Raw genomic sequence first — 20,660 nt, 5'->3', positions numbered from 1 at the left:
GAATGATGTATAATTCTGTGAGTGACACAGAAAAAGCAAATCCAAATGCTCCTATCAGGAGTCGAACCTAAGACCCTTCCGATTGCCAGTTTTTAACCCGTCTTATTGGGTGGCAAAACCTTGGAAAATATTTTAGTAAGGCGACCTAGTTCTTATTATTTTTCACATTAGGCAATAAATTATTTTTACATGACGGGGCTAATTTGTAAAGAAATTGTAGTGCTACGTCTGTGAGCAGTGGAAACGAATATTTGGTTCGGCTATCAACAGAGTTAATAAGACAGTTTGGCCTGTAAAGAGATTCGTGTGCGCCAAATTACTTTATCAACGCTGTTGATAAAACCAAACAAGTTTCAGTTTAGTTTAGTCAACAGCTAAATTGTCACACTTTTAGTTTTTTTATCTGTTAACATATTTTGGAAAAGGTAGGGGGTGGGTGTGGGTGGCATGCTACTATTTTCCTTATAGCACAATCAGGCCGTCGGCCAACTAACAACAACAACAACAACAACAATTCATTATGACAAAAGACAAATTACTATATTACATACCCACAATTAGCAAAGGCTATTCGAGGTGGGTAGCATTTACAGTTTTTTGCACGCTCAAAAGGAACAGAAAATTAACAGCCCAAAAATAGAAATGATTCATTAAACAAAGAGAAAGAGAATTAATAAGAAAATAAATGAATAAATAAAACACCTAAATGACTAATTATTATTTAGAAAGTTAAATGCAAGCTAACTAAGTAGTGATATAAGATTGATACGAGTTAAAGCGTTTATATCAACATACACCTCCTCAGTCTCCAGAACCTTTAAAAGCAATTCATACAGTTTACGCTTGAAAAGTGTTTTACGTAACTTTCGTAGTTGAGGAGGAATTTTATTCCAAATTCTCGTTCAATTCTAGAAAAGGACAGCAGCTGTTGGTTGAGTCTTGAAAGTTGGACATGAAAATTACCCGACTCTGAAAGCCTAGTGTAGTGAGAATGGATCTGGTCAGAACGAGTGAACAGTTCAGAGATTTTTAAAGGAGCACAATGGCTAAATATATCATGCATTAGAGTAGCAGTAACCAACTAGCCTGCAAACGCAGACGTATTTCCGGCTGTCGCTTCTCTCCAACAGCCGGAAATACGTCTGCGTTCGCAGGCTATCGACCAACCAGCCAGCGAGCCAGTCAGTCTGCCAATCATTCATTCAGTGAAATAGAGAGCGGTGAGGGTAAAAGACGGAAAGAGTTTGCGGAATGGTATGTGGAATGGCGTGCGGAATGGCATAATTATGCGAAAAACGATTTACGCGGGAAATAAATTAACTGAAGAGCGCGTCATGTTTTCGCGCCAATTTTATAAGAGCAGCAGCTTTTTTGATGCTGCGGACTCTTGCTAAATATTAACAACAATTCGAGGATTTGATCGTCTGATTGTTGATTTGGAAGAAGTGAGGGTAAAGAAAGCGATGAAAACTGTTTGTAGTTTTCGCATTCAAGGAACTATGAGTAAATCCGTAGTAAATTAAATTTCATGTTCACTTTACTCCATGCGACTTCGGCTGACAAAAATAACGTGGCAGCGTGAAGTCTTCTCAGGACAAAGATTGATCCTTTACCGAGGGCAAATAATAAACCTTTTTTTTTTTTTTAAACCCTTGGTAAAAGATCAATTCTCATACCCTGTATGCTCGATGATTCATTTATCATGAGCGGGAAAATGAACAACAATTTGACCAAAATGCATTTGTGATAAGAATAGTTTCACAACCTTTCAAACAACCAGTGTCGATAATTAGACACCATACTTGTCATCTGCTTTTTTGCCCTAGGGCTTTTTCGCTTTTAAATCTCATTTTAGGTTGGGACGTCTGGCACTGAAAGACCTTAATTAAAGACGGATATGTTTAGTTCGATAACGCGTAACTGAACTATAGCTACCGTGTTAAATAGCTAGGTAGCTAGCTCAACAGCTCAACAGTGACTTGCGTACTCGTCGCTCGACGAAAATTAAATGTAAGGTGAGAAAAAGTAGAACATATTTTTCCCATGAGTTGTACAAATTGTAACCCTCAAATAGTCCGATAAAATGACCGAGTTTAAATTTAAAATTTCTCACATAATAGTTTTGGCCTTAGACTGATGTTATTTTTCCAGTCTGGTGTTGCTTTTTGTCTAGGCTACTCGCTGCCACGTTCTTTTTGTCAACTAGAAATTTAATTTATTCTTAGTTCCTTGAATGCGAAACTTCATCGATTTCTTCACTGTCACTTCCTAACTAGCGATCCAGACATGTTCTATCCCAGGCGTATATTTTCTAATCCTCGATCTGTTGTTTGGTTGTTTAATAGTCCGCAACATCGAAAAAACTGCTGCTCTTATAAAATTGGCGCGAAAACAGGATGCGCTCTTCAGTTAATTTATTCCTCGAGTAAATCGTAATGCGCATAATTATGCCATTCCGCACGCCATTCCACATACCATTCCGCAAACTCTTTCCGCCTTTTACCCTCACCGAATAGAGAGGAGGTTTAGTTTCCATAGAAAATGTGGAGCTGCGCTGGTGGGTTAGTGGAAACGAATGTTTGGTTTTATCAACAGTTTAGCCACAAATTGCCTTATCAACTCTGTTGTTTTAACAATGTGTTCAATGCAACATAAACAGTGTTCGATCGATTGATCGATCGATCGATCGATCAATCAATCAAATTACTTTATCGGTTTGAATGAACCAATCAGTCAATCAATCAAGAGAGTGTGCAATTGAAATTCTTTTCGAAATATTTTTTCTTTAGTTTCTTACCTTCGTGATCGCACTTATCTAACCTGCAAACTGGATGAACACACCTTTTAATTTCCTCTGTCCACAATACGCTGATGCCAGGTGTTATTTGTTTCTAGATATATTAGGAGAGCCCCGCTGAGATTGCGCGTGCGGGAATGACCTTTGACGAGTTACAGAAGCGAGCTGGTCAGGCCGAGAGAACCAGGGACGAGGCTTTACGGAAAGTCGACAGCCTCAATTTTACGCTCAAGAAACTGGAAACCAAGTAAGTACGTAATAGGCAACATTGCTATTCAAAAGCACCATTGGCTAGATCGGCTGGCTACCTTAGACACATGCAAGTGACTTAGGCAGCAATATTACCGATTAGAGTTACTTTGAGTAGCTGAGGAAGAGTTATTTGTGTCAATAGAAATGTTAAAATAATATTCCAGCTTTGTTAACAATAGTTCACAAAAACTAACGTTTAGCATGCTTAGAAGAGAATGACTTGGTCAAAAATGTGTTGCTACTTGAAAAATAATATTCTTTCACTGCAGCTTCTAAACATGTGTGCTCGGGAAAAATCACTGAAAACCGAGCATTGTTATCCGACTAAGGATCGTTGAAAGCGGGAGCTAAAACTAAATATATGTTGCCGGACTTTGCTTAGCTTCCAAGTAACTTTTATTACGTTTACTTCCTATAGCTACCAATACAATTTCATGTTCTAAACTGCTTTGCGCTACAACTCTATGCACTGTTTCCCTTCACGTAGTCACTATCAGTGACCCTGCGTTAAAAATATTGTAAAGGTCAAACTATCATCTTTTGTAAAACCAAGAACCCAATTTGAATCAACGTACACTTTCTGTCTACCCAGCTTTTGCTTAGGCTGAAAAAGGTATGGAGAATATATTTTTGTTTACATTAAATTGTGTGAGCTGCTTTCAGCTACAACAACTACAAGAACTTTCAATATCATCATAGATATCATTGTCATTATCATTATTGATAACACCTGGGCTCGAGGCAAAAGGCACTAAACTCTAACGTACCTTGGGCTTCTAACTTGTGAACAGGACAAGATTGATTGACTCTTGTTTGTGAGCCATTTTGTTCAGGTTTTCGTGTCCTGTTTTTCATTCATGACTAACTAATAAAAAATCGTCACTAAATGTTTTCACATTACAGTTAAAAATCTCTTTTGTGGGAGTCCAACAAGCAAATAATAAAGGAACAAAAAGGATAAAACACGACTGTCCCTTGGTTTATAAAATTGTAATTGTCCATGGATACTTTCACAGTCACCTGGTATGTCCTATCAACAAAACTGAACTAAAGCAGAAGTTCATCATTTCGACGTGATAATTTTGAGCTCGTTTCATTTTTCACGAAAATCGGTGTTCATAGCAGAGACTTAGTCAGAAAACGATTACCCTGCCTGCAAAATAACTTTCACCCACAGCTACAGCAATGTGACCGTCCCTGGTCACTGTAATCCCATCGAAGTTGTTAATTTGGTATTCTTGGAGTGTTAGCTCTCGTACAAACTTGCCATCCTTAGTGTATGTGGATACCCTACAGAGGCCTGTGCCATGTTCTCTACCGCCGACGACGACATGTTCTCCTTCGGGGTGGCATCCAATTCTAAGTTCATAAAAAAATATCCTTTGGTGTTGATATGAAATTTGGATAGTTGCTCTTCATCATCGGTGAATACATGGATGCAGGATTCTTCTTTGTTCAGTGTGATTATTCGGCCGTCGTCATCAACAGTAATATCGGCTGCATACCTCATTATCTTTTCATCAAATTGACGAACAGCCGCTCCGTCGTGCTCGTACACGTCAAACACATATCCGTTCCCAGTGTTCCTTAATACTAGCACTTTGTTCTTAGTAACAGCCATTCTTGCCAAGTACCCTTTCCCTGCAGGGAACTTAAGCAGCAGTTTAGCAGTGCTGTTAAAAACCTTTACTTCCAGCTCAGACTCCTTAGTTACAGGCTCCTCAGGTGATTCCAGTACATAGATGTTGCTGTTTTCATCAGTAGCGACATCAGAAATAGCAACACGTTCTTTGGCGTTACTAATGTGGGTGTTAAAGCTGAGAAGAAAATTACCGTTGCTGTCAAACACCTTGATAGTTTTGTCCCCATTGTCTGCTACAATGAACTGTCCGTCAGAGTTTGTAGCGATACCCCTCGGCCACCCAGTTAGCCTGTTCTCCTTTTGTCCCTCTTGACCAAATGTCAATGGTCTTACGCAGCTGTGCACCGTGCCAACTTTTTCAAGGACTTTTGCAACTCTTCTGTCTCGGAGAGGGTCAACTTTGTCTTCGCCGGTATCAACCAAGGGACAACTACAGATAACTAGGTCTTTACTGACCGTTTTCTTGGCATCGTAGATGGCGTGGTTTACCTGACATACAGTGGAAATTATTTGTCTCCGTTCATCTTTGCCAAACCGACCCTTGATATTCAAGGGCCCTTTCTGAAGCTCGACTTTAAAGTTGTTTTGAACATCTGGCAGTGAGTTAAGTTTCTGAAGGCATTGCTCGCACTCTGGTAGTGCATATTCATATACATTCTCTACAGATAAAGTTGACAAGTCACCAGCGGTTGCCACAGTCTCTATAGCTGACCCTAGCATGGTTGCCATGACACGGTATCGAACGGCTGTGACGCGGTTTAACGTGCTTAAAGCCTCATTGTTGAAGGCTCTAGTCGCCTCTTCACGAGCCATTTTAAATCTTTCTTTGGCTTCAGAAAGCGCCCGTTTGGTTTTGTCGCTAAACCAGTTGAGTTGCATGCGTTTCATTTCCTCGGCGAAAGCAAAAGTCCTCGCCGCAGCTGTGGGTGAAGGAGATCTGCTCTCTTTCAAATATTTGTCTTGGAATGGTTCTGCATTCTTGGCCTCGCCAGCTTCCGCATCTATGGCTTGATACAAATACCCGAGGCCTGTTTCAAAAGTATCTATCGCTGCTAAAAGATCCTTTCTTGCTAGCCCGTCTAATTTCGTCTTTATGTCTTCCATTTCACCCACGATTACGGCACGAAATTTCTGATCTGCCACGTCGCCGTCTTTGAGTCGCTCGGCCGCAGCATCTCTTCCTTTATTCACGATCAAGCCGATGGTGGCTTTAAACACGGCTGTTATTATTGACGACATATCTGTTTCAAGCTAAGGAGAAAGCTTGTGTATCCTTTGATAGCGTAGAGGAAGCTTTGTTGCTATCAAATTTTGAATAGGTTCCGGGGAGTAAATGTTGCAGAACCAAAAACCAATAAAAATACATGGTTACCTTACGTCAGAGCTGACAAGCTCCATGACTTCTTTTGATAGGTCCATTCTTCCTTTGTTTTGTAGGTGAAAGTTTTGACTTATTGCAGAAAGCAAAATAACTTGTGGTATTTGATAAACAAATTCTTCTGTTTTCATCAAATATTCAACCATATGTGGTCCAAACTGAGACTACATACGTAAGAGGCTGATTGCGTTAAAGGTTTTTGCCCTTGATTTCTATCTTGCTGTTGATCCAGTAAAATTTGTTTTCTGGGCATATGTCATTTTCGTTTGATTTTCCACTGACGTACTCGCACACAATTTTAGGTTCCAATATTGTTTATTCGTTGGCGAAAGTTCTTTGAGGTAGGATGATTTCTGTTTCAGTTCTATGGTAAAAAGCAAAATGTGCAGGTTTCGACCACACCTATAAAATATCAAATTACATGAATTCCTTTCATTCTTTCAAAATAAAAATATTTTTTATCAAATCTGCATGGGACTCTGTAAAACATGGATACGGACGGGCGGATGCGGCGGCGGATGGCGGATGGCGGATGGGGCTTTTTTTTTTTTTTTAAATGGGATGATGATACTGTTAAATTTATTGGTTAATTGTCACCTTCTAGAAATGCTAGCTTTGGCTACTTTTTTGTTTAATTTGAATTAATTTATATCTTATTGTCAGTCAAACAGCGAAAACGCTATAGAATGTTTCTTCTCGTTTTTCAGCCAAATCAGTCTGAGTTTGCAGTAGAACTCCGTACATTAGTACGACACACCATCCGGCAAAACAACACGTTCACATTCATGAACACTTACAGGATAATCTGATTAACGGGAAAAGTACTGTACGAGCTCTTGTTAGGCATTATAGATTGGAAATCGTAAATAAATAAATTTAACAGTATCAACATCCTATTTTTTTTTTTTTAAAAAGCTCCATCCGCCATCCGCCGTCAACATCCACACGTCCGTATCCCCGTTTTACAGAGTGGCATAGAATAATGTTTCACATGTGAAAATAAAATAAAATTTGAACTATTATTTGGACAGGTTTCATGTATCTAGATTGGGGCAAAAAAAGTGCAATTTAGCCTCCAGCAATACCTTAAACTGTTTAAAAAAATGTGTTACTACCGTTGATTTCTCGGTAGCCAAACCTCCTACTGCGAAGCATACAATAGATTTGCATGATTCCATCATGCATACTGATATCTTAAATGCAAAGAAAATATTTCCATGAGCTTATGCGAGGATACCAATGATTCCCTCGAACATAACTAGTAACAAGTAAGGCGATGTACAGACATGACACTGAAAACCGATAAGGAGTTTTCCTCAAAGAAATGGTTGGAAAACTATGTGTAGCTAATTGCTGGAATCATTCGGCCATGACCAATTCGGAGTAGACATGTCTAGAAGGTTTTTATGCAAATCGTTTAATCTGTTTTCGAATGTTTGACAGCTTGTAGACGACGTTAGCAGTTTCAGAATATTTTTCTGCTGCAAATGGCGGTCAAGAAATGGAAATACAGAAACGAGGAAACCTAACCGGAAACCCCAAGGCTTTAGTTTCTAGTTGTATAAAATAAATGGCAAAAGGCTTATTCCTAGAAAAAAAAAAACTAAAACCTACTTGGAGACGGACAACTAAAGGAGCGAAAAACAATTCAACAATTCTCAACTTTATAGCCAATGACAAGGAAACCGAAAAGAAACCCCGAGGCTTTATGACATGTCATGAATTAGACACAAATGGATTCAGTTTCTCGGTTCATATAGTTGTATAAAATAAATGGGAAAAGACTCAGCGCACGCCGTTAAGTTATGGATGCTCTTTGGAAGTTTACTAATCACTCAACAAGCTAAAGTCGCCCACACTTCTTTTCTTGCTGCTTAGGAACCTTCCGCGTCCATCGATAACTCGGTAGTGCGCGCTGTTAACTCCCGATATCAAAGTGGATTTTCTCTTTACTGTTCACGTGTTATGTGCGGCGTCAAAGGCCGGGCAAAGGGTGTGGTTTTTGTTCTGAAGTAGGTTCTAGATTTTAACCACTTAGTCACTCAGTTTCGTTTGAAAGTCTGAACTGAAATGGGTATGAGCTATGGATTCTAGCAAGAGAGGATCTCTCTTGATTCTAGAGAAGAGTTCCAGTTGGAAAAAGGGCTCCGGAAAATTACATTTTTTGGTCCTAAATTTCAAAGCGGAAAACCGCAAAAAACATCCGAACTAGTAATTGGAAGGTCATAGGTTCGACTCCTGTTGGAAGAACTCGGATTTTCTTTTACCTAATATGGCTGTGTCACCTACTGAAAAACTGTATCTATCGGAAATAAATGTAATATTTGTCACGCATTCCGTTTTCAAACACTACATCTATCAGCGAATAAATGTAATATTTGTCATGCATTCCGTTTTCAAACACTATATCTATCAGTGTAATAAATGCAATATTTGTCACGCATTCCGTTTTCAAACACTGCATCTATTCAGTGAAATAAATGTAATATTTCTCACGCATTCCGTTTTCAAACACTACATCTATCAGCGAATAAATGTAATATTTGTCACACATTCCTTTTTCAAACACTGCATCTATCAGTGAAAATAAATAATATTTGTCGCGCATTCCGTTTTCAAACACTACATCTATCAGAAATAAATGTAACATTTGTCACGCATTCCGTTTTCAATCACTACATCTATCAGAAATAAATGTAACATTTGTCACGCATTCCGTTTTCAAACACTACATCTATCAGAAATAAATGTAATATTTGTCACGCATTCCGTTTTTAAACACTACATCTATCAGTGAAATAAATGTAATGTTTGTCGCGCATTCCGTTTGCAGGCATGAGCAGGAGAAGTCTCACGGTACCTCAAAAAATAGCGAACCGAGAAGAAGATAAAAACAACTGGAGAAAGAAAACGAAGAAATGTCGGATAACAGACTCAAGTTGATAGGTAAATCATTTCGTTTTTTTACACGAATAGTGTAGATGCTTTGTTCTCTGTCATGGATGTTAAGGTGACCTAAAACGGAAATGAAAACGAAAGTCATAATTTTGTCCAAAATTCATGCAGTTTTACTCCTCCCTCAAAATCGGATTTCCCCACCCCCCCCCCCCCCTTTAAAAAAAATACAAAGAGGAAAGAAAATTATGTAGCATGCATAGAGTTTCACACTAAATTCAAAGAGGTTCTTTAGTTATGACTTGCAATTTTTTCAATGGCCATCAATAGCTTTAGACTAAGAAAAATCCCTTATCCTTTTCTGAACAGTCCGTTTAGGCTCAACCAGGGCTGTCTAAAGTAAACAATAAGCAATGGACAGCACAACGAAAATGTTGCAAGTATACTTAGGATCTGTAAAAGATCTAATCAGCCAAAAATATAAATGACTCAAATTTCTGCAAGGCTGATCGGACAGCGACATGATAGAGACCAAACCGAGAATCAACAGAATGCGGCAACCGTGGACAGCTATTTCGAGCTGGTTGGCTCTCGTCAGCACGGTGTAGCACAGCAAGAAATAGAACAACCAACGCCAGCTCTATATGAAAATCACTACCTCCTTCATGATATCAGACGTCCACTCTGTAAGACTGTTGCAGTGAATCTTTAGATTTTGGCAAAATTGGTCGCCTACTCCAAAAAATAAAGCCATCTACTTCACAACCTTGTAACAACCCTGCTCAGTATCACTTCACTTGTCCTCTGACGCCAAGATGACGCATAGGGCCTCCACATGTGCTTTCCATCGATTTCTGTCTTGCGCTGCAGTGCACTCCTCGCTCCAGGACTGCCACCCTGCTTTGGACCTCTCTTTTTCTACTGTGCGCCGTCAAGTTGTTTTTGGCCGGCCTCTCTTTCTCCTTCCCTCTGGGGTCCATGTTAGGGCTGTAACACAGTCATTGTCGGAGGATGTATCCAATGAATCGCCATCTTCTTCTTACCTCTTCACTCAACCTCTCCACGTTGGCCCTTTCCAGTAGCTCTCTATTACTGATCTTATCTTGCCATTTAATCTTCATTACCCTTCTCAGGCATCGGTTTTGAAACACATCGATTTTCTTCCTAGCATTTACTCTCATTTACCCAAAGGCCTGTCCTTTCTGCATTCTCTACCAGCCTGTTTGTTTTCAACTGCTCGTGTCTTTGCGTTGAGGAAATTACAGCTACATCGTTCGCGAAGTCAAGGTCCTCAAGTTTTGACGTAAATTTCCACCTCAGTCCGGTTCCCTCCTCCTTCACAGTATGCCTCATTACCCAGTCTATAATGAGCAGAAAAAGAAAACCAGACATTGTACATCCTTGTTTGACACTAGTCGTTAACTCGAACCATTCTGAGGTTGCGTCTTCCTCGACAACAGCACATTCAAAGCCATCGTACAGCATGCAGCAGTATGTCGATGATCTTCTGACAACCCTGCAGTCAAGTTTATTTTGTGGTGAATCTTGTTGTGGTCTCTCAATCAGCGCTAGTGCGTTGCGTCACTACTCTGTGTACCGTTGTATCACATCACATCCGTTGATTGTTTCCTTACCTTTTAGATGAAATAGACAAAGAGAAACGAGAACTTCTCTCCGCCAGGCAAGCCAAAGAAACCGCTGACCACCAATGCGTTACCGGGGTATTTACCACATTGATTTTGTTTCTTGTTTTCATGCATCCATGTCAACAGCACTTACTAAGTTCTGCTTTCTCCGCGTAGTTTTAAACTGCGCAGAAATATCCCTGTATTAGTAGTCACCACCCATAGGAAACCCAAGTATCTCGAGTTGCGCAGAACGTATGCGCAGTAACAAAAAAAGGCACCGTCGTTAAAAAAAGACATGTTTTAGTCAGCAGACAGTTGTCTTTTTTCAGGTTGCAGTGCATAAACAGCAACATGAGATACGAGAAAAGGAGTTTGAGTCGCGACTACAAAACGTCGAGGAGATGAACAGACGGTCAGTGAACGAGCTCAGAGAAATGCTGACTGCGCAACAGAAGCTCGGTGCTCAGTAAGTAAACTGGCATAGTATTCTGTTATTGTGCCGGCCACTCAAGTTTTGAGCGATTTTCAAATGAGCGTTGATAGTAATTTCTTGTGTACTTCAGTATTGCCTTACAATACTGCGTGTCTGTTATACAACTCGCGCGACTTTCTCAGACAGTTAGACTCGGGTGAGACGCCATACCGTTCATTTACCTCTGCATGCGCAAATTCTGGGTTTAAGCTCGTTTCCATCTCTCAAACTGACCTTTGACATTCATTTAAAATTACATGAAGTGAAAGGTATTTCAAACTTGAGAGGAAAACAAGGAAAACAATGTAAGCCTCGAACCCGAGTCGTTTGCTTGGTTTCTTCCATAAACACTATACCAACGAGAACTAGCTGCCGAGGATTGTAATTGTTAACGTATTTATATAGAGTTACCCATCTCAATAAATAAAGCTAATTAACCTTTTTGGATTCAGTGCTTAACTCTAAACACTGTAGTAGCCTCAAAGTGCAGTTCCTTGGCTGGCTGGAGATCTCGGCACTCAGCTCTCTACCTAATAAAGGCGTTCTGTCCCCGTGTACATCGATACTATGAAGATAAGGGATACGACATTGTGTAAACCTTATAACGTTTCCAAGGTCAGGTTGAGATATGGAAACAAGTGTTAACCGCCTGCGGAATAATTAAGACTGCGCCGCAGGCGGAATTAACCGGTTTGGTAATAATTAAAAACCGGTTATAACCAGGCTGAAATGTTTTGGACAATTTTCTGTTATGTCGGTAATTTTGGCACGAGAAAGAATTTAGCATGCGTTCTGTTGTGGTAAATGTTCAGTTTTTCCAAGTAAAAGAAGTAGTAAAAAAGTTGGACATGGAATGTTTCTCGACGAGGATGGGATTCGAACCCACGCGTGCAGAGCACATTGGATTAGCAGTCCAACGCCTTAACCACTCGGCCACCTCGTCGCTCGGTCTTGTTTCGCTTAAATTACACAACTTGTTCGTGAATGTGGCATGAAACTGTTGATTAAGTCATTTCTTTTCAGTTGATCGAGTTTTTGTGTAAGTTCACTACTCGTTGTATTGGATTATTCATATGCTATGAATTTAAGAAAAACAAGTCTTCATACTCTGCCATGTTTTTGTGCTTTGGTGACAAATGTTTCTATCAGTGTCTTGGTTGTTCAATCTGTTCCTAAAAGGTGAAGAGAATTGAGAATCATAAATTTTCATTCCTTTTGCGTTCTTAAGACTCGCTAGTCATGCAGTGTGGTGTCTATTTTGGAGAATGGGTGGTGTTTTAAAATCTGTGTTCATTCAACTGGAAAGTACTGAGCACCTACTTGCCCTTAGTACTGTTCGGTGTGCTGTTCAAGGTGCTTCTACCTTTTGGATGCTAAAACGGTTGATTGTCTTCTCTCAAATGAAGAACATGAGCACTACTGTCACTACTGTCTTTAACGGATTCTATAAAAAATATTTAAGTTTTAAATTGATACATGGCGATCGAAAGTAAAAGGCAAATCGAAATGAAATTATTAGGAAGAGGTTCACTTAATTTTTGACATTTTAGACGGTGTTTTGACTCGTTGATCGGTGAATTTACGTGCGTAAATAAAGTAAGGTCCTGTCCAAACGTCAAACTTTTCATGTGCCTTACCCAATGCTAATTTGTATCAGGTTTGGTTCATGAAAGGTTTGACGTTTGAACCGGGCACCAGAGAGAACTTACGAACAGGCAGCATTTAACCGTAAAATGCGGTTAATCGCGGGTTATCTTTTTTCGCTTGCATAAGCCAATGAGAAGTCTTTCGTATCGTGGAATTTCGAATATAGCCCCCCTCCCCCATCCCCAGAAAATATCCCCTCAAATCTCAGACGATAAATTCTCGTGTGGAAGTGTTACAGATTTTTTGAATCAGGCTGATTTTCACCTTGCGCGCGCTACACCGACAGAAAAAGAAAACCGGGCAAATCGTTGAGCCGAACAAATTGCCTCGTGGGATTGGACCAATTAATAGGACAGATAAATCGGTACGGGAAAATTAGTGCTTGTAGCTTAAGGAGCTGTTTACATGGAGGGGGAAGATCCTAGCACTAGGAAGATCCTGAAAGGGCGGATCATCCTAGCGCCATATGTTTTCTTTATTCAGTTTACATGCAAAAAGTTGTACTTGGCCCTAGTTTTAGAAATGAGATAGATCGCCAATTGTCCTCCTCGTACTCCCACACGGCAAACATGTAAATCAGTTTTAATTTTAAATTTTTATCTTGTAACTGACGTTTTTACCGTGTCAAAATAAAGTTCATGTATGTATGTATGTATGTATGTATGTATGTATGTATGTATGTATGTATGTATGTATGTGCGTGTGTATGTATGTATGTATGTATGTATGTATGTATGTATGTATGTATGTATGTATGTATGTATGTATGTATGTATGTATGTATGTATGTATGTGTGTAGCGCTAGGACCTTCCTAGAGATAGGAACTTCCTAGCTGAGAGATAGGAAGATCCTAGCACCATGTAAACTACTTTCGCTCGGAAGATCCTAGTACTAGGGACAAAAAAGGAACAAACATGGCGGCAGCCAGGCGTTCAGCTGCTCAAGGCTGACAGTTATTTTTCTTTTCCTTCTCCACTTGGTGACCATTTCGACCGAAATTTCTCCATGTAAAGCAAACGAAACGTTTTTCCGCCTTCTTGGATCTTCCTAGTGCTAAGATCTTCCTCCCTCCATGTAAAGAGCCCTAAGACCGGTTCACACGCTACGATCTTTCAGCTGGATTTATCGCTCAGACTGAAGCACGTATCGTACGTTTATTTTAACACCCGATTAAAGGCCGATTGGTGAAAATGGAAGTTGGTCCGATAAAGAAACTCTGTTGCGTTTTCATCTCGGAAAAACTGCCAAGTAAATCAAAATCAAAACTGCGTGTCAAAATACGTGCGCGATTCAACTGCGTGTCAAAATACGCGCACGATTCAGGCTGCGATACAGTGTGGCTGACAAATCGTTGCGTTTAAACCGGCCTTTAAGTTTTCTTGTTGTTTTTGTCGCAATAACCAAAAAACGCCGTTCCCGATTTGTAAACCAATTTGTAATGCAAAAACCTCCCCAGTAAATCAGCTAACTCCGAGAAGAAATCCTTCTAGAAGATAGCCCCTAACAAAAAATCTGGAATAGAAGAAATAGGGACTCGGGCTTTACAGTATATTGCATATTTAACAATTAGATTATGAGCTCGAAATTTCTATCGCGTAATAGTTGATGAGGGCGAAGCTCGAATCAACTATCACCCATAGAAATCGAGAGCGAATAATCTAATTGTTTTAGTATAAATCTACTAGTCGTTCAAAACTTATCAACAAGACAGGTTCACGTTTTTATTAAATACTAATATTTAACAGGTCACGCCACGCACTACTCACTCTATACACACTATCTACAACAGAATAGATAGTGAGCAGCGTAGCCAATAAGAAAACAGCATTCGTGATAGAACACTAGTAGATTTATTCTAATGTAGTGTATAACGTAAGAACTGTTAATCAATTTGATACGTTCCTGGAGAAAAGGAGCAAACAGAAAGATCAACTGAGCAAACGACACTTGGGGTGGTTTCCTTGCAGCCGACCTTCAATTCTTCTTTTCTCTTCATTAGGCAAGAAATCAGCGAACAGAAGAGAAGAAGTGATGATCTTAACAGCCAGCTGAACGAGGAAAGGCAGAGGTGACAAGCGGTATGTTTGAACAGAACTTACTTCCTCGAGAGAGACTCGAGACAATTCATGCCATCGAATTTTCCTTTTTTAACAGGTGGAGTCCAAGCTCTCCTCGGCCAAGTTGTCTCAGGAGAAGCTTCAGAGTATGGCTGTCGACGCGGAAACGAGGGCAGATGCTGCCAGCACTCAGGTAAGTAGCCAATCAGAATGGGAAACAAAAACGTGCAACCGGTGCCAAGCGCGGGAAAACAAGACACCGGTGACAAGGGTGTAAAAATATGCACTTGGTGCAAAGTGTGGAAAAAAAATCAGTTCCGTTTGTATGAAAACATGTAACGTACGCTTAAGGTCATTCCCCTAAAATAGAACCTACACTCAGATTTTTTTCAAACTTTGCCCATGTGTGGTTCACTATATGTAAACTGCAGAAGTGAAATAAAAAGAGGGGGTAACCATGCTTGTTCTTCAGCAACGAAGCATTGAAATATGGTAATTTCTGCATGTTTGGACAAAAAGGACGATAATAGAGCATTTGCCAAAAACAGGAATTATTTTCTGAAGTGAACAGTTAACGGCTCATTTCATAGAAATTGTTCACTGTTCATAAATCATTTTCAATGTGAAATCTGTTTGAAAACTATTCCTAACCAGTACTACTGAGATATTCAACAGAATAATCTAATTCGTTACCTCTGAAGGTAGGCTCCATTGGCTAGATATTATGTGCAAAATTTGATATTTCTAACACTAGGATTTTCCTTAAACTTTCACGGTAGTTGGCAAACGATATTGTGGTTAGAAATCTGAAAAGAGAAAATAGGTTCACCGGGTTGGTTTTGCAGCTATTTCACAAAGCAGTGGTAAATCGAGCTTCAAAACTAGTTTCTCCACGAAGGGACTGGGGCGAGTCTTATGAAAACACCTTAACTTCCGCGCAAAATGCAAATTAAGAATTTTGTTGTTAGATGGAAGTCCGATTGAGTGATACTCAGTAGTTAGCTAGAAATGAGCGTAATTTTTTTTATTGTGCCATTGTACGCAGTAGAGTTGCGCACTGCAAAACAGGGGAATGACCTTAACGCTTGATAACGTGTAAAAAGGACCTAGTAGGGGATAAAAACAAGATTGCTTTCACTTGGCAACTATTGAGCTTGTTGCACTTAAATGGACGGGTTGCTAAAAGGACTAAGTTTTCTTAACGGTTCTTGTTTTCTTCCTTTTTTTTATAAATCCTTCTGTAAGAATTCTTCGTCACGGGTATTTTGTTGCTTTTTTTTGTGTGAAACTGTGATAAAGTTATGGTTCAAGGGATAAATACGAAAAACTGACCTAACAGTTGCAACGGACAATCCGTGTTCATCCTTGTGAACCTTAGCCAAGCACACTTGTTCTATAATTTTATTGAAGTAGTATGGTGATTTCAAAATGGCTGGCCTCCCTTGATTTGAGGAAAGTGCTTGGCTTATCAAAGTCCATGATCAGTTTTTGAAAATAGTTGGGCCTGATTACATAAAGCATCTTAGGATAAGTGAGAGCTCTCTGCAGTCGTTCCCTGTGTTTCAAAGGATTTTCTCTCGCTCTTGTTGAGTTCCCCATCCTCAGTAAACTGCCTTAATCCGAGGGATTCGTTATAGCGCCGGAGAAAATACTTGGGACGCTGAAAATTGTTTCATGCAACCTAACCCTGGGCCCAAAACGAAATCATCAGTAATGTTGCTTAACAGAAAATTATTTTTTAGTGCTCTTTATGAAACACATAATTTTGTGGAACACATCCGCCAGGTTACATTAAAAATTACCTCGAATCAGCATCAAATTTCTCCTTGTAACATCAATGCTTTTTATAACCTCTAAGGTTGTGAGAATCAAGGATATATTATCACTGAGGGTGAATTTCTTGACGTTTTAATAACTTCTCCACAGTATTTTTTTAAGGAAGGTGTGGGATCAAGACAAGATGAGTTGTTGTCACTAGCGACGCAAGCACAAGCATAAGGGCGAACGCGAAACCCGACGCGAACACAAGAGAAGGTAAAATTTTGATCCTTGTGCTTATGCTTACGTCGAGGTCGTTTTCATTGTGAAATAAGCATTCTTATGTTAGCGCCTGTACTTGCGTCGCTTGGGAAAACCAGGCTTTAGGGGTCAAAGGCTTAAAAACCGTCGAGGAAAAGGTACTTACGGGGACTGGGGTAAATTATCGAGACATTCAAGATTATAAGTTCAGTGGTCCGTTAAATGAGACGTCTCCCAGAAGGTGATCAATTTCTTCATTCTCCTATCCTTCACACTACTATTGCCTTTTAAAAGCATAAGAGAATTTAGGAAATAATCGCTGTGTCTGTGTCCTTTCCTCAGGTGACAACACTTCTAAATCGCGAGAGGCAGCTTTTAGAAGAGCGAAAGCTCTTCAATCGAGAATTCGAACGACTTAAATTGGAAAAGAGTCGTCCTGGGCCCAGCAGAATCCGGGAACCTCCTCAACGACTCTCGGACCTGCTGACCACTCCAAGCACGGGGGCGCAGCTATGCATGAGCCCGCAGTTCGTTTGGATCTGAAGTCTCCCAGAGATGATGGTCGTTTTTCACGAGAGCTTGATGGGATAGGTTCACGAACTTTCTTAAACACAGTTTCAAGGGTCAGAGTTATTCTTTAATGCCACGAAAACGTTTAGACTCTTATTTTTAAAAGTCTCTCATATCCAAGAGTTCAGATTTATAAAATTCTCAAAAGTATGCACGGCGCCATTGGAAAGCTCTTCTTTGCGGCTTTCATTTGGATAGTCTTAGTTGAGGATTTCATCCACAGACTCAAGAGGAAGATTCTCTCTGTTTAGCATTTAAGGTGGCCGAACACAGTTTTCTAGTATGCAGGTGTTAGTAAACATTATTTGAAAACTGCGTACTTCTGAGAACCCGAAATTAGCATGGTGCAAGATTAACTAAGAAGGAATAAATTTTGATACTTCTTGTTGAGCAAGGTGCCGTTGCCATGGCAACGCAGTAAGCTATTAACCGTCCACAAATAATGGTTTTCCTTAATTTTTAGAAAATGCACTCGTTAGACTTTTTCCATTATTTGTATTTAGAAAAACGCACAAAATACTGACATAGTGATGCTGCTTTCATGTTATTTTAACAGAGAGATCTCCTGTAAATGTTGGTTTTGCACTTTAATGTTTTTTGAAGTTACCCTCTGTTAGATTTTGTTTTTGGTTTGAAGGTGAGTTACGCTTTTAGAAAACTACTGTTTTGTCAAATTTCACGAAATTCTAACGAGCGGTTCCTTAGAAAACAGTTCATTTCCATTAAAACAACCAGTCACAATTTTTTGCTCAAATGCGCATGCGTGGCTTTGAATTTGGTTTTCTCAGCACAGATGAAAAGCGTACAAAAAGGCTTAGCTCATTGCGAACTTACTTTCTTTGTTCGGCGATAAATGAAGGATTCACAAACGAGAAACTGAGTTATTTTAAGAGCAAAACTTACCTTTGTGATCCATTTGGTATAAAATCGAGGGATCGATAGTATTTGCTTACCACAACCCTAGCGCGAGCTTAATAGCATCACTAACAGAATCTGTAAAGCGCACGCAAACTGTGTTCGGCCACCTTAAGCAGCAGCACCGATAAGTACTGCTTAATATAGCTTTCATTTGATCTGAATGGTAACACTTAAAGATTTCATCCACAGACTCAAATGTTAGAACCACCTTGTACAGCATAATAAACAGCACCACAGCAAAGTACTACTCAGTGGCTTTCATTTGAATGGTCACTCTTTGGCATTTCATCCACTGACTCGAACTATTTTTACTTTATTATAAACAGGTAAACAGAAAACTACTGCTCAGATTTTTCATCCTTACAATCAAAAGTGAAAATTATCTCAGTAGACTTGTACAGCATAATAAACAGCGCCAAAGGAAGGCACTGCTCATTAGCTTTCATTTGAATATTCACTGTGAGATTCACTTCACAGAACCACATTGTAGAGTATAGTAAACCAACAACACAAACAGAGAGTGGCGCTCAGTAGCTTTCACTTAGACAATCACAGCTACAAGGGTTTCATTCACAGACCCAATCAAAGGCTTAAAAATATAGACGAGATGGAAAATATTTCTGGTCAGTAATTTTAAGACCAAAAGCACATAAGAACACAATACTCTGTTTGCAATTCCCACAGAGCGTGATTATTTTTGCTGTCTTCCTCCGTCTGTGGTCTTTGCTTACCAATGTTTTGAAATCAATTTTTATTCAAGCGCTACTTTGTAAATTTTCATTTTATTTTTAGGTGCGTGAACAAAACTATATTCGCTTTGCCGTATAGTACTAGTTTTCTACATAAACCTTCTATACAACTGAGAAATTAAAATATATTAAAAAAAATATTGATGTTGGTGAAGTGTATTACTTCAGGAGCATGGAGTTACTGAAAGGGAGAGTATTACGAAATGTTTCACTTCAGTGTTTTCTTTTTCTCTTTTTTATGCGACCTTTGGTAGCACACGATGTTGACAGCTTGTTTCAGAAAGTGAATAAAGATCTTTGCTTTGGCTAGTTTAAGTCCATTGTCGTTCCCAGGACCCTTGCGGTTTAATAGCCGAAGAGCAAAAGATCGTTGGCTCAGGGAACGATAATGGATTTGAGATATACTGTCACCTAGTCCAGTCCTGACCCCTCCTCGCTCTCCGTCACGCAACTCACGGCGCGAGTTGCGTGACAAAGAGCGGATGGCCCATTCTCGTCCCCAGAGCCCCAAGGTTTTTTTTTTTTTAAATTGTTGAACGAGTGGCTCTGGGTCCATCCAAAAATATCTTTTTTTTCATTGGCTGTCAAAAACCTGATGCGCTATAAGGTGAAAAATGCTACGCTTCTGCGCATTTGTCTTTACTTCCAAATACTGAGCAGTACTGAGCAATAATAATACTGAGCAAGCGCAATGGTAATTTATCACACTGAGCGTGCGCTACCGGATGTCGTGAAATTCACGACATCCGGTAACGGCTGTTACCAGGGCCTACGATCCAACCGCTGACCAAAAGATAGTAGGCTCTGGGAACGAGGATGCGGATGGCCAGGACTGGACTAACCGCCAACACGCATGCGTGTTGAAAGGTTTAAACGTTCAAAACTTTCCGTTTCGAAACGAATTCGAAAACTGTCTCAGTTTTTTAAAAAATGAAAAGGACGGTCGTTATTGATATTTGATTGACTTTCTACATATAATCACAATGTGTTCGTCCGTTTTGGGATTTTGCAAGTTATTAATGTCAGAATGGCACGTGCAACGTTAGCCAATCGGAGAAAGACACTGTTTTTGAAATGTTGTTTATCTTGAAGTGTTGTTCTTCAGAAAAAGACACTGGTCTCACTATAATGACCTCATTAATTCAAATCTGCCAAAACTCGACAAAATTGTCACAAGTGCGACACAGGCATATATTAACCGCTCTCCGGAATGTAAAGGTAATTTTGAACACCACGGCACAGTTGACCTGGGGCTTACTCATGGCTTCAAATGTGGCGAACGACGGATCGCAGGATATTTCACTTCAGCCACTCAGTTTATCGAAGTCAACAACATTCGAGTTTATTTCCTGGCTCCTTGTTATTCCACAAATAACCGTTGAGGTTAGTATTGTTTCTTTTATTTTACGGCGGAAGATGAATTGTGGCCACAGTCTATTTGTTCTCGGATTCGTTTGGTTCCGCGGCGGCGGTTACGTTGGTTAAGTTTGTTCACTAGTCGTGTGTGCAAGTCAACCCGGCGCCTTATAAAAATGTAATATTCACGTTTCGGATGTGGTAGGTTTATATGGCACGCAGGAAGCAAAACCTTCCTCTCAAATTCATCGGTAAATGTTCGCAGAGTGAGGTTTTGT

The 20,660-nt window shown here is 39.8% G+C and overlaps 4 protein-coding genes, 1 non-coding gene and 1 pseudogene across 6 annotated transcripts in view; 1 reads left to right on the top strand and 5 right to left on the bottom strand.

Moving 5' to 3' along the window:
- LOC146471552 (uncharacterized) overlaps nucleotides 1–5,930 on the bottom strand; it is a 47,177-nt gene extending 41,247 nt beyond the window's left edge. The window contains exon 1 of the mRNA XM_085120733.1: nucleotides 4,198–5,930. Coding sequence (XP_084976859.1) covers nucleotides 4,296–5,930 — 1,635 coding nt within the window. The 3' untranslated portion in view covers nucleotides 4,198–4,295. The remainder of the gene's footprint in view (nucleotides 1–4,197) is intronic.
- LOC146471546 (sodium channel and clathrin linker 1-like) overlaps nucleotides 1–20,660 on the top strand; it is a 59,871-nt pseudogene that overhangs the window by 1,462 nt on the left and 37,749 nt on the right. Inside the window, exon 3 of the transcript XR_014866782.1 lies at nucleotides 2,896–3,044. The product of XR_014866782.1 is annotated as a sodium channel and clathrin linker 1-like (transcript). The remainder of the gene's footprint in view (nucleotides 1–2,895; nucleotides 3,045–20,660) is intronic.
- The window catches only part of LOC146471550 (uncharacterized), a 71,067-nt gene that overhangs the window by 45,708 nt on the left and 4,699 nt on the right, over nucleotides 1–20,660 (bottom strand). The window lies entirely within an intron of this gene.
- LOC146471544 (uncharacterized) overlaps nucleotides 3,707–20,660 on the bottom strand; it is a 65,874-nt gene continuing 48,920 nt past the window's right edge. The window contains exon 2 of the mRNA XM_085120127.1: nucleotides 3,707–3,805. The gene's annotated coding sequence lies outside the window, so the exon portion shown is untranslated. The remainder of the gene's footprint in view (nucleotides 3,806–20,660) is intronic.
- The window catches only part of LOC146471545 (uncharacterized), a 61,839-nt gene continuing 44,885 nt past the window's right edge, over nucleotides 3,707–20,660 (bottom strand). Inside the window, exon 3 of the mRNA XM_085120732.1 lies at nucleotides 3,707–3,816. The gene's annotated coding sequence lies outside the window, so the exon portion shown is untranslated. The remainder of the gene's footprint in view (nucleotides 3,817–20,660) is intronic.
- Trnas-gcu (transfer RNA serine (anticodon GCU)) lies at nucleotides 11,926–12,007 on the bottom strand. The gene has a single exon. It is a non-coding gene; the product is annotated as a tRNA-Ser (tRNA).

The sequence above is a fragment of the Pavona decussata genome, unplaced genomic scaffold, assembly GCF_977016875.1.
Source record: "Pavona decussata unplaced genomic scaffold, jaPavDecu1.1 SCAFFOLD_102, whole genome shotgun sequence".
NCBI classification, from domain to species: Eukaryota; Metazoa; Cnidaria; class Anthozoa; order Scleractinia; family Agariciidae; genus Pavona; species Pavona decussata.
The sequence above is the reverse complement of the archived record's forward strand: the minus strand, read 5'-3'. Positions and strand labels throughout refer to the sequence as shown.